Consider the following 14576-nt stretch of genomic DNA (forward strand, 5'->3'; position numbering starts at 1 on the left):
ATGGGGGGTAGGGGAGCGGCGACACCGCCGCACCAACAATTCTCGCTCCTGCTTCGGGCCCGGCCCCCCCACCCAGCACCTGGACCAGACCACCCCCAGCAAAAGTTCCCCCGGGATCGGGGTCCACATGCCGTGCACAGGCCACCCAACCAGAGACCCCCAACCCCCCCTAACTAATTCACCTGCTGAACCTGCTCACGTGATCTCAAGTTAGGACACTGGTGACCCACTTCATATGCTTCAGTTTCAGTATGCTAATTGATGACATGACCACAGACTCTCATTCTGCAGTATTTAATGTGATTCTTGTTGTTAAGTAATGTAGGAAGGAGAAGATATATCTAAATAAGTTTCACTTCTTGATATCCCATTTAGAAATAATCCGTAAATTGTACATAAAATGCAATTACATATATCATTAATTATATATAACCTAATTTTAATAGATTATCTGAAATACATTTTCTTATCGATTCATTCATTGATTAAACTGTGAGAAAAAGGAGTGCGGATAGAGAATAGACATTTCCCTCTTTTAAACATTTTTAAGAGATGACACTTGAAAGAAGAAAGAATTGTATTGAATGAATCACACTCAGCAGGGATTAAAATCTTGTAAAGTCAGAAAAGTGATAGACATGTAAGAAAACACAATAGTTGTGCTGCACAACACTACCATCTAGTGTACGGACCAAGTAATTATTGTAGGAAATGTATTTTAATTTGAAGGAAATATGAAAGGAATAAGAGAAAAACATCATAAAAAAGCAAACTAAAAGAGAATAATGAAAGAAGTGCAATAATTTATGCACCAGTCAGGGGCTTAACTACAACAAGTTCACACAAATAAGAATGATTTGATATAATAAACAGTTTAATCTCCCCAATTTCATCTCTTTGGGCCCTCGGTGCTTTGACTGCCTGTTCTCTCTCAGCTCCAGCAACTAAGCTCAGCTGTCTTCTCTTGATCAACCTAATTAGCATTTAAGCCTGTCTGTTTAGTCAGTTCTAGTCAGATCCTCCTGTTTATCTTCCTCCTGTGATGCCGCCCAAGGTGCTCCTGGTTAATTTATAATTCCTCATTACTCCTTTAATAAAGACTCAAGTACTTCATTTTGCCTGCTTGTGAATGACTTCACTTTGTATTACTCCCTTTTGGTCCTCAGAGGGCAAAACCAAAGAAAAAAACTCTTCTCATTCCTCCAGGAGGAAAGTCTCTCCATAGCATGATGCTGCCACCATATGCCTCATGGTGGGGATGTTTTGCTCAGACTGACATCCTAAACTAATGTTTCAACACACATAGAATTTGCATGTGTAGCTAGTGTAGTTAATTATAGTAATCTGTATTTCACTACAATATCATTTTGATTTAAAGTGTTGTTATGGTTTCAGTTAATTTGTTTTTATTTTCTTTTTGGAAGCTTTTATTTAGAATTTTTGTGGGTTGCATATGTCTCTTCCTACTTGGTGCTATCCGTTCTTAGACGTGGGAAACAGATCCCTTTTTCATGAAACCGAATTAATGGATTAAATCAGAACTTCTGGGGCAAATTAAGACGCTACTTGGTTTCACGAAAGCAGTAATACAGAAGTTATAAAGGTAATTTACTGTGTGCTGCTAGCCTGTTCCCGACTAAGATAACAGTCAGGCTTACACAAACCAGGATGCTATATCTCTGCTTCAGTGATTGGTAGCCTATGCCAGTGTTTCCCAACCTTTTTTGACCTGTGTACCCCTTTGGGTATTTTTTGTTACCATGAGTCCCCTTCTCAGTCAAAAGTATTAATGATTGTCCAAAACTGTAACATACGATAACTGATTATAAAATATAAATCTATTTTACTTGATATTTTAATTTAAGCATTCTTAGGCATTTTATTCTTCCCACCTCAAATAAAAAACAGCATAAACATGTTCCCTGGAAGTTGGTAAGGAATCGAAATAAATACAAAATAAAATAAAATTTTAAACCTACATTTATAAAACTGGAGCTCCACTGAGTAACTTCCTTAAAATCGCATTTAAACTTAATATATCTTATAACAAAATACAGAACAAAAATTATAGTCAGACAGAATTAGCTTTCAAGACACCCCAGCTTGCTTTGATGAACTCCATTAGCTCAGAGTGAAAAACAGCTCACATCAGGCTGTTCTATACATCCAGACTGTTCCTCTGCTTGGTTTTGGTTAACTCAAACATATAAGATAAACTTGTATGTCTTTTTAGAGACAGTTGTTCTAACTGTGACAGAAATGCCTTTAATAGAGTAATGTTGGAGAATCAATATTTAAATTTTTCTGAGTTCATGCATGAACTGAGAAAAAAAAATCAAATACTGACTTTACTGCCTTTCTCGGGAGGCCATCTAGCGGATGAAATTCTGCTGGGTCCCAGAATTCAGAACAGCTCAAAACAAAGCCAGTTCTTTACCGCCACACAGATTATCGGAGAAATTGACCTCTGCATTTAACCAATCCCTTCGGGAGCAGTGGGCTGCCATTGTGGGGCACCTGGGGAGCAATAAGGGTCTTGCTCAGAGAACCAGAACGGCAGTGGATTTCGAACTCACAAGCTCAGAAGTCCATACTCTATGCCCTAACCACTAGGCTTCCACTCCACCCTGCTAGTAGTAAGTTAGATGCTGAAATTATTAGCAAAGAGATGATTTGCTGCACCATCAGCGGTATATTTGACATTAAAAGGATAGACGCACATCTTAACCTTTTCTGAGCAGAGAAGAATGAACTAGAAAAAAGAGGGATTCCACAATATTAAGTATAAATTAATTTATGCATCACAAAGAAACTTAGAAAGAGATTGACTTTTGAAGGGGATTTTGCTGACAGAAAATCCCAACGTTTAGGTCAGAGTCACCTATGGTTAGGGCTCTCAAATAAATACATTTATTGTGTGAATTACATTATCTAAATACATTTTATTGTTTCCAAACCTGCTACTCACAGCACAGGATCCCTTCAAAAACATCTCTTCCTTTCTTTAAAGGGACAGTGTGTAAGATTTACCTCCCATCAAGTTTGTAGGATCCGGTTCCTCCCTGTCAAGCGTGTGAGATCTACTACATCTATATCAACCTCCGTCACCCTTGTCAAATCACCTATATTAGGCAATTACATTTCTCAGAAAAAAAAAGTACTGAAAGAAACCTATGGTCACCAGCAAGAAGAATAACAGCAGCTTATAACTGTTGCACCGTGGCTCATCCAGTGTAGGCTAAATAACCAACAAGCTGTCTCTATTGGAAGGACAAATCTGGCTTAATCAACATTTATATTAGTTAGCTAACTTCTAGGAAAATTTTGGTTGCACTTTACTGTATTTACGTGCATCAGCACCAAAAGTTGTAGAACCAAGCCTTTTTTTTCTGGCCTTCTTTTCAGAACTTGGCATTGGTTTAGCTCACAAAATCCTAATAAAATCTATTTTTTTTTTATTTTAAATGTACAAAATGTGGATAAGTGTAAGGGAATAGGTTGCTTGTGCAAGCACTATAGGCACAGTGATCTATTCTGATATTCAAATTTGAAATTAGATTTACCCACATCAGGGTTCTTTGAAATCAGGGTCCAGTTTAGTCAACATATTTGTAATGTTTGGTTTGTATTCATTGATATCAAAGTGAACAGAGGTTAAATATCAATGCTACAAATTTGAACTCTTTAAAATGCTTTTTTATTGTATACCCAGTGCCTACGCAAGACACTTCAACCACAAATGAAAGTAAATTGACTATTGTTTTTGTGTCCATTATTCATTCAAAATTAAATTCCTGCAAACAGAAGTTCTTTTAAATGTTGATGTTTGGGTTTTGATTAATCATTTTTCACAAACATTTATTAAAAATTAAAACTGAAGCCATATAAGGCGACACAGTAAGATAACATGATGTGCTTCACATAAGTGGGGCAATGACCCACATTATGCTCATGGCTGTAAAAGGCGTTTGCAGATCCTGGCACCATCCTTGCATTGGATCCAGTGCCAACAACTCAAGCCTTTTTTTTCCCTTTTTTTTTCTCACAGTCCTGCAAACAGAAGGTGTGAAAACAAACAAAGCTTATGTATGGAGGATGTAGCATTTGCAAGAGGCATGTGGCTTTAAATGAAAGCTGTTGGAAAAGCCTGGGCTATAAATAGATGCATGCTTTTCCAGTTTTATTTCCTCATTTTTTTCTTTAGAGAATAAAGAATAGCAATAATCCTCATTCCAAAAGGGATTAAATGTTAGTTAAATAACCTTCTACTCCAGTGTGCTGATAGATGGACTCTGCCTGGAAAATGCGGGGTGACTCAGGCGGTGCATGTTCTCGTTAGGAGGAAACTAACGCTCCTATTCCCGCGACATCATCATCATCCCACATAAGTGGAGCTCCTCAGTCCTGCACGGCAGCCGCTCCTGGATGCGTGCTGAGCGGCGCCACAAGAGGAGCGGAGCGCTCTCCCACCTGGACTCACCGTTGCATCAAATCAAAGAAAATAATAACAATTACAGAGGACGCCTATTTGATTTAGGAGGAGCTCATCCTCCACCAGTGGGGGGGAAGGGGGATGCCATCCACGGATCGATCAGTTGGAGCGCGTAAGTTATCTGTTTTCTACCCAAACAATGCGATGTAATTCCTGATACCTGCGCGTTGGATGGCCATGTTTTAGTGAGCAGAAAAAAGGCCAGAGCAGGATGCTTTTCACAGATCTACGCCTGTAGTATTAGTACTACAGTAGGATGTGTTTGCATTGATTTGGTGGTGGTGGGGGGGTGGGGGAGTTCAGAAAGCCGAGCCGTTGTTTGCAACATCAGCACCAGGCTGAGCGATGCCTTTTGGCTGCAGGCTGCCTGACAACCTTCAACTGGAGCTTGGTGCTGAAAGGACAGCGGTCAGCAGGAGCCTGGATTCACCCCAAAGCACCGAAAACGCCTCGAACATGACAAGTTATAACAGACTGCGTTGATTAGACTTTCATAATTCAACAGATTCTGTTTGGACAAACATCCAGAGAGAAATCAATCTGCCATCGACTGTTTGAGAAATCCTTTCAAATGGGCTCAGATTTTTCAGGGCATTCTGCAGAGTTGTATTTTCCATTTTGCCTTCATGAAGTTTGACTGGTTGTAACATCCTGATGCATATAGCAAAGTTTGATGTAGTTAAATTGGAAATGATTTTTTTTTTTGCTGGTCAATTCAAAATGGAAGATAGATTATACAAAAATGTTCAATACTTTGTAGGAACACATTTTGCAAGAATTAGAACTGATTGTGTTTTATTTCCTCCAAAGGTTGAAAATATTGCAAAATAAACCAGATTCTTAACCTGGTGAGACAATCATATGTAGGTCTAGTACCAATCAAGAATGATTTGCTGTATGTTCTGTTGAAAAGGGTAGTTCTCTACCTTTTTCTAAAGTATTTTGCAATGTTGACACTTTTTGTTCTCTGCATGTATTCATCTCAGTAGTAGGGATGTGCACAGCTGACCTTTCTTCTAAGAGATTTTACATCAAGCCCCAAAAAACAAACAAACAAACAAAAAAATTCTGAGCAGAGCACCTTTTTCCACACATTCACTGTTTGCTGCATGGGTTATTTTCTAATTTCAAACATTGTATTTCCTTTCTGCTAGTAGTTGTCCTGTCACCTTATCGTGCATCTCTGCAGCTCCTCCAGAGTTACCATGAACATCTTTGCTGCTGCTTAATGCTCTCCTTTTCCAGTCCGTTGGTTTTGGTGCACAGGTATTGGTAGGTTTGATTTTTCAAAGCTTAGGATTAGGGCAGAAAGAATTAATCAGATAAATCTTGATTAATCGATTATTGTAATAATCACCAACTAATTTAGTAATCGACTAATTGTTAAATAGAGTATAGAGACTGTAAAATATGCCTTTAGCTGAAAGAACAACCCACATAGAGCAGTAATCATTTCAAAATTGTAAACAAATATCTAAACATTTTGCATTGAAGATTTAAAAGAAAATTAGTTTGTTAATATGCTTTATCCAGAAGTTTCTCCCATCCAATTCCATCACGTTTATCCCAAGCAGGGCCACGAGGGGTCTCCAGCTGTCTACAGGCGAGAGGCGGGGTCCACCCTGGACAGGTCACCAGTCCATTGCAGTGCAACACAGAGACAAACTGGACAAACAGACATGTTTTGGATTGTGGGAGGAAACTGGAGTACCTGGAGAGAACCCATGCATGCTCAGGGAGGCGACAGTGCTACCAACTGTGCCACAAGAGTTTTAGTTTCACCGGGTTTAATTTAGTAAAGAAAATCTTCTTTAAGGGGCCTTTGACTATCCGATTACTAATCAGTTAATCTAATAATTAATTAAAATATTAATCTATTTGCAAAATAATCAGTAGTTGCAGCCCTACTTAGGATGTAGTTTTATTACCCACCTTCCTTTTCACCTCACTGCTATGTTTATATGTCTTAATTACTGTGTGTGAGCACTAATGTGCTCTACAAAGCTCTGAGGCCTTCACAGATGCAAACTTGGAGCTCACATTTTCTAATTTGGCAACTTCTGAAGAGAATAGCATTCTTTCTTAAGCTGCAGAAGACCGTTGCTACTGACAATAAAAAGACACCCTGGAGACTGAACCCACCTGAGGTTTTCTTTTTATAAATAGGTTTAAAGATATGAATGCAAATGGCTAAAAAGCAATGGTGTAGGTAAAAATAAGCCAAAGTTTAACTTGATAATCAGTCTTAGATAGAATTAACCTCTATTTAATTCAAGCTTCTGCCCTGTTGTATTAATCCAAACATGATGGACCAATCTGAGTAATGAGCCTGAGAATAGTTACAAAGCTACACTTCGTTTCCTATCTGAGTACAAGATTATTTAAAGGTTAAGCTCTGTTTTTTGTTGCTTTTTCAATGGAGTAAACAGAAATCACACCTTGCCCTTTTCACCAACAATGGAAAGCGCCTGTTTGTTTTTGTACCTGTGCTGAACAGCTTGTTCATGTTTTTAAAGTGAGAGAAAAGCATCTCAGTGTTTTTATCATAAGTTTTAACAGTGACAGAAATGTTATACTTCATAGCTTTTTTTGGGGTTTTATTACTTTGCTAAGGAAAAAAAAATTACATTTCAAGAGGAAATATTATCTTCATTATATAGAGGTATTATTAGAGGGGCTTCTTAAAAAAGAAAAGTTCCTTTGTGTCTTTTATTGCCTCCTTTTGTTTAAGGTTTTATTTTCTGTATATATATTTTATCCTTATAAAATCTGCTTTGGGTAGCTATTGAGTTTTTTCTTGAGGTTATTCAGTCGAAGCAAGAAATAAATACACAAACATTTCTTCCTCTTCCTTTAGATGCACTCACTTCCTCTTGCTGCCAGTGTTGTTTAAGCTCTGCACTGGAGGCACCAGGATTCTGCAGTTCTATCTGCCAGAGTTTACAGGACATCCTGAAAACTTCTTATAAACTGAATCTCTCAGCTTTTTAATATTCTTAAAAAACTGCTTTTGATAACTTTTGCTTCTGTTTGGAGGTAACCATTGCTAATCAACATTTTTTTGAGACAATTGGTCTACGGATAATATTTGAAAAGAGAAGGTGCTGATTTGTACTTAAATTGGAGATGCTCAGAAATTAAAACATATAAGCATTAATGGTGTTTCTAAGGGGATTTTTTGCATCTCTATCAGGCCTTTATGGGGTTGAAAGGTGATTGATCAAATTGGCAAGCTTAACCGTGTTAGAAATAACTATAAGTGGGACATATGCGGTCAATAAATTGAGTTTTCTGGGCTAAGTAAGCATTCAACTTTGAGTAGCCATTCAAAACTCTTCTCTCCAGGTGCCTAATGTTTTGAGGGACCTGCGAAAATTAGGATTGTTGGATCAATTTGTGCAGAAATGAAGAGATTTTTTGAACTCACCAACCTGTTTGCAACAAATTGATTTTTATTTCCTTCAGAAAATAAAAAAAAAATGGAAAATTTCTTTGCAAAGCTCAACATCTGTTATGCGTGAAACCTTTTCACCGTGTCAGTATCTACTAGAAGGGAGTAGAAACTAATAGTAAATGACATTTTTTGTGCTATTTTATTGCCAATAAATACTATAGGGGATTTTTCTATTGACTATAAGCCAATGTTTCTGAAAAATGTATCAGTCTGTTTATATCTAAATCTGTGATTCATTAATTACGTAAATTATCATTAATTAAGCTGTCTGTTACCAAATCAGAAATCCAAATCCGTCACTTGAAACTTTAAAAAATTTAGGTAATAATACCAAGGGAGTAGTAAATATTCTAAATTATCAGCTTATAGGCTGTGCAGTAAACATACTAATTCTACAATAATCGCAATAAAAATTGTAATGACAGAAGAACCAACATACAGGATTAAGGAAATTAAAGAATGTTTTGTAAAGTATTGAAAAAACTGCAAATTTCCAACCTCTAATAGACTTTGACCAGGATATGGAATTGATGCTAAAGTCATTATCTCTACCAAAGATGACAGAAGATCAAAGTAGATTAATAACGTCGGACATAACATAGGAGGATATATATATATATATGCTACTATATAGCCTGACTCAAAGCAAATAAATCTCCTGATCCGGGCGGTTTTACAGCAGGAAGGTATAAAAATTTAAAAGAGGAGTTATCACCCTTATTAATGTGAAAATTTAATTGGGTCTTATCAAAGAGGGAAACCACACCAGCATTAATATGGTGTGGTTATTAATATCTTGAACCTAGATTAATTAATATCTTGAACCTAGATTACAAACAATTTACCTCAATAATCGTTGGAGACTAGAAAAACTTTAGCACCAATTAGTAATATGGATTGAATAGACTTTATACAGTCTCGTCAGACACATGACAATATAAAGAGACCTTAACATATCATTAGAAATATAAACCAAAACGCAGGCTTTGCTGATAATAGATTTTGAATCAGCAACATGAACACTTTTATTTCAGACAGTGCAAAGTTTTGGTTTTAGCCAGGATGGGATTAAAATGATTTGATTTACAATAAACCACCAGCCAGACTAAATATTAATGGTGAATTGACAGACTCTTTTCTGTTAGAAAGGTCTATAAGGCATTGCTGTCTGCTGAGTCCCTTGCTGTTTGCTTTGTTCATAGAGCCTATAGAGCAGGAGTCGGCAACCTGCGGCTCCAGACCCTCATGCGGCTCTTCAGCGCCCCCCTTGCGGCTCCCTGGAGCTTTTTCCAAAATTTATGAAAATTGTCTATTTTTGTTTGTTCATTTTAAAATGGTGCGCAGGAGGTTAAACAAACATTCATTTGGTTTTCCAATGCTGTAAAAATGTGTATTATAAATAAATTTAAAAAATAAATATAAACATTTCTTTGAACGAAAATTTGTATCATAGCCGTAGAGATCATTGGTCATTGTCTGCAACACACCTTTCAGCGCAGCTCTGTGTGAAGCAAACAAAGTGGTGGGTGTGTCATGGGCCAAGGATCCCAAAGGGAAAAAAGGATGCTAGCTGCTGAGAACAGATGATTTAAAGAAGAATGGATCAAATAATTTGCTTTCATTATCAATGCGAAAGGATTGTCTGTATTTTTGCTTTGTAATGAGAAGTTGTCAAGTAATAAAAAGATTAATTTGGAAAGGCATTTCCAGGGAAGGCATGCTAAATATGAAGTTGGACGTGAGAGAAAAAGTGAGATTGCAGCACTTTGGGATAAATTAGAGAAGCACAACGATAGATTTAAGAAGTGGATTGCATCTCCACTACTGCTACTAGTTTTGTTGCAAGAATGGAAATCCGTTCACAGATCAAGCAGGTAGTGCTCTGATGCAAGGATGGGAATTTTCTTCAATTTTTTCCCCCCAAATTCTAAAAAATGAAAATATTAACAAGGAATGTTGGTGAAGAGGATGTTAAACTGAGGCTGAAACAGTTGGATCAGACGAACGGTAATGTGAAACCGGACAGAGTTAGGCGGTGAATGAATTGAGTAATCCAGCCAGTCATCAGTTAAAACATGCTTTTAGCTGACAGAGCAACCCACTTAGAGCAGTAATATACCATGATTGTAAAAAAAAAAAGTATAAATATTTTGCATTCAAGATTAAACATTTTTTTCATCTGTCAATATGCTCTATCCAGAAATCCTCAAGTGGAAAAGTTTGAATTTACCTGGTTTCTTTCCTTATAGTCTTCTTTGAAGAATCTTTGGCTATCCGATTGTTAATCGCAAAAATAATCGACAAATTAATACATTTGCAAAATAATCATTAGTTGCAGCCCACTGCAAAAAATAAATAAATACTGAAAGATGATAACATCTTATATATCTTTAAGAAAGCATAAAAACGGGAATATGTTTTGAAAGCAGTCTCCAAATTATATAATACTTACCAGACATTGAAGGAAAACCCAAGTTTGAAAATAAAGACAAGATGGGAAGCAAAATCTAGGACTAAAATACCGGTGGAAGAATGGAGCAGGATATGGACAACAATGTTTAACAACGTACTCTCCCTGCTGGAAGGAATTTAGCTGGAAGAACAGGATTTGTTTTTTGTTTTTTTTGCACCCCAGAATAATCATTTAAATATTCAAATCAAACTGGCTGTTGGAGATCATGTNGGAAAATACGGACCAGATTTAAAAAAAAAAACTGGATCGGCAGTCTGGATCGGCATTTTACATGCTTTGCCGATACGCATTTTTTTGCCAATATCGGCGTCCCGATCCGATACGTGGATCGGATCGGGACAAGCCTACTCCAAATTATATAATACTTACCAGACATTGAAGGATAACCCAAGTTTGAAAATAAAGACAAGATGGGAAGCAGAATCTAGGACTAAAATAGCGGTGGAAGAATGGAGCAGGATATGGACAACAATGTTTAACAACGTACTCTCCCTGCTGGAAGGAATTTAGCTGGAAGAACAGGATTTGTTTTTTTGCACCCCAGAATAATCATTTAAATATTCAAATCAAACTGGCTGTTGGAGATCATGTGGAGGGACAGAATTGGGTCTTCTATATATTTTTTGAAACTGTACCACAATATCCCCTTTTTGGATGAAGGTTAGAGATATTGTTGAAGCCATCTTTGGAAATAAAAATATTTAGGATTTTTAAATCGTATACCTAGGAGATCTTTGGAAAATTAAATGTACAAAAAAACAAAAAAAAAATCTATTAAGTACTCTGCTAGTGGCTTAAAAAAATCTATAACCAGGATACGGTTAAAATGAATAGATAGACATAATCCACAATATATGGAAAATGGAAAGAATCAGCTTTAATCTGAGAACACATAGTGGCATTTTTAAAGAAAGTTGTCCTAAATGGCTCAAATACAGTATGTGATTAAGTGATTATGTGATTTAATCTGAAAAAAAAAAAAAGTGTGACATCTGTATGACAGATGAGTAGATATGGATAATAATGTAATTAGGACAAACCTTTCCCCTCACAGAGTTAATGTTTGTTATAAAAGCTAATAAAAAAGAAAAAAGAAAATGTAATGCTATTTTAAAAGGGAAAAAAATACGAAGCCCTGAACCTTCTGAGAGCCTGAAGCATCATTGATCAGGACCACTTTAAAAGATTGCATGAAAAGTCTTGCTGCTTAGATCATGAGTAAACAGCAATATGATGCTGCAGAGGCTCTGCAAAGCCAGGGATAAAAGAAGAATAAAGGGGGACTAATTCAGAGCTGAGTACTGAGTGTTTTTCCTTTATGAATCTCTGCGATCGAAGAGGTTTAATAAGAGCTAAAGGTTTCTGTCTTGAAGCAGCCTTGAACCGAGGTCAGTGGGTCTCATGAAGGACAGCTCACCCTGAGCTTTTACAGAGCTCCATCACTTTACTTAAACCGCTCGGCCTCTTTCCAAACCTCGGGGATCCTGTCAAAAACACCTAATTTAAAACCTGATTCATACCTTCACTCCTAATCACTAATCAGTCAGCTCATGTGCTGCTCTACAGTCTCTTATAAGACCTGTGTTTGTTTTGCTTTTTTTCTGCCTATTTAATCTTGTTTGTTTTTACTTTTCAAGCTTTTCAGCTAGATTGCAGCAAAACCTGGGAAGCATAAAGCTGTTTTATAATGTAGTGTCGAATCTGCTGATTAGAGCTTCTTTTTTTTGTTTGTTTTTAAAGATGCTCCGAAGCATGTGTTTGGGTCTTCAGCCTCAAGAGGAAAGGGCCTCTAAGTTTAATTTTGTTTTAAGCAGGATTGAATTGTCCAAGGACACAGTCTACTTCAACACTTTCTACATTGAGTGTCTTTGTGTGTTTTATTTTTATAGAATTGAGACAGGAGAGGTCTTTCATTATAGATGATTCACAGTCAGAAACAAGCTCTTGCAGTGTTCATTTGTGGAGACAATTAGAGCGTGTTTAGTGGGGCTGAACTGTGCCAGCTGACCTTGACGAAGGCAGCTCTGGACTAACTCTTGTCTAAAGAGAGTCTGTTCATGAGCACTTCGAAGGGGGAGGTTACTGACGCAATCAGACCGGGAACATTGGCACCTGTGACTGAACAGAGGAAGTGTTTTTTGCTGCTGAATGAATTATCGTGCAGCAGCTAAAGAGATGTGGCTTCTGTCACAAATACATGCTTCACACACTGAATGACTGATGTGAATATCCGATCAGGTTATTCAGATCTTATTCTGTTAACAAATAAGTAGATATATAAAAATAGTATTTCTTCTTTACAATTATCCCAAGCTCAGTCAGGTTGGAGATAGAACAGCTGTGAGCAGCATTTTTCAAGTGTCGTCTCAGATTTCCAGTTTGATTTGGGACTTTGAATGATATTTCTGCATCAAACTGCAAAAATAGAAATCTAAATAATAAATTTTTTCTTAAAATAAGTTAATTTGTTCTTGATTTGAGGAAGTAGGTGAGACAATTTGTCAATGGAACAAGATAATTGACATTTAAAATAATAAAAAAATGTTTCATTGTCTTATTTCAAGTGCATTTAATCTAATAATGTTATTTTAAGATTTAAAAATACTCATTCCATTTGCAAATCATCTTATTTGCGAACACAAATTAAGGGAAAATACACATATTTTAAGAAATGTTGACTTATTTTTAGATTGTTTTGGCAGTGCAGTGTCTTGTTTCTTGCCCCCACATTCCACACCCTTTATAACTTCTCTGCTCCACTCCACTCATACCTGAAAGAGCAATTGCATAGTTAAATTAAAGGTATAGTGGAGGATCCAGACCCTGTACCCGCTCCTGAAAGGGAACGCCTATTAAATGCGTGCGAGAGAGCATGAACAAGCCCATTTCTCCTTGTGTACGCTCTGTTTAAAAGTTGCTGTTTGCATCGCTCATACAAGCTTACTTTCCAAAAGAAGTTGATGAAGATCAGTCATCCAGGTCATCCGTAAAAGTTCAAAAAATATCCACTGGACTTGGTTTCCAAGATTTGAAGATGTTTCGCCACCTCTCCAGGAAGCTTTCTCAATTCAAATGTCTAGATCCGCAGTGAGTTTGAATCTTATATAGACAACGCCTTGTATTGCTTGGAACCATGCAAATGGTAACCGATTAGTGGGTCGTCAAGGCCTTGTCTATATAAGACTGAAACTCACTGTGGATCTAGACATTTGAATTGAGAAAGCCTTCTGGAGAGGTGGCGAAACGTCTTCAAATCTTGGAAACCAAGTTCAGTGAATATTTTTTGAACTTTTACGAAATTTCCAAAAGAAGATTTGCAATTTTTCCACTTGTCAGACTCAGCACCGGTAGGGGAAAATGGGGACGAGCGCGTAGGACGGCCTTACATAAACACATCATTGACAATTAGGAGAGCCACTTATTTTGAGGATCCAACTAGAAATAGAAAATCCTCCACTATACCTTTAGTTAGCGAGAGCCAATCCGCATTCTCCGTGACTTCTCCGAACTTCACCGTTCACATACTATTCCCCGTCCTTCACCGTCAAACTAGCAAGTCCAGTTTTTACTCCGGAATCTGGCCAGGTAAAGCGTTGCAGTTGCAATCCTATCGAACATGAAAATAGAACTTTAACAACGTCTGGTTTGTCAAAGTAAAATAGGGTAACAACTCATCAGTTACTAGAATTGAAACCTTAATTTTTAAATACTCCCAAAAAATGAGAATATTTTATGTAATTGTTGGACACAAACCACAAGTACTTCAACTTTAAATTTGTAATCTCAATCAAAATACATATAATTATTTTTCTGACTTAAAAATTTTCCCAATTACTTTCCCACCAACTCCCAAGAGCACATGTAGATCAGTTCTAAGTTTTGATGATGTCATACTATGTAAATTAAGCTTTCATCACCTAATATTGTGTTTCTATGTATTAACCCTGCATGCTCTCTTCGAGCTCCAAGGAACTGAGAGTGGAGTAAGACGGGAGTAATTGCGGACGCTGTACCTGTTGCTTCGTAGAAGCGGACAGGAACAGAAAGGAGAAGTTGTGGAGGATGTAGAATTCGGGGTCAGAGTTCGAATGGTGATGTTGTCAGTTCTCCCCACATTAGACACGTGTAAGTTTTGTCTCATCAGAACCAGAGCATCT

At 37.1% G+C, this 14576-nt stretch overlaps 1 protein-coding gene across 1 annotated transcript in view; it reads left to right on the top strand.

The window, feature by feature from the left end:
- The first annotated feature begins 4397 nt into the window (after nucleotides 1–4397).
- tbkbp1 (TBK1 binding protein 1) overlaps nucleotides 4398–14576 on the top strand; it is a 103868-nt gene continuing 93689 nt past the window's right edge. The window contains exon 1 of the mRNA XM_015389071.1: nucleotides 4398–4604. Coding sequence (XP_015244557.1) covers nucleotides 4426–4604 — 179 coding nt within the window. The 5' untranslated portion in view covers nucleotides 4398–4425. The remainder of the gene's footprint in view (nucleotides 4605–14576) is intronic.

The sequence above is a fragment of the Cyprinodon variegatus genome, unplaced genomic scaffold, assembly GCF_000732505.1.
Source record: "Cyprinodon variegatus isolate N-32 unplaced genomic scaffold, C_variegatus-1.0 Scaffold447, whole genome shotgun sequence".
NCBI lineage: Eukaryota > Metazoa > Chordata > Actinopteri > Cyprinodontiformes > Cyprinodontidae > Cyprinodon > Cyprinodon variegatus.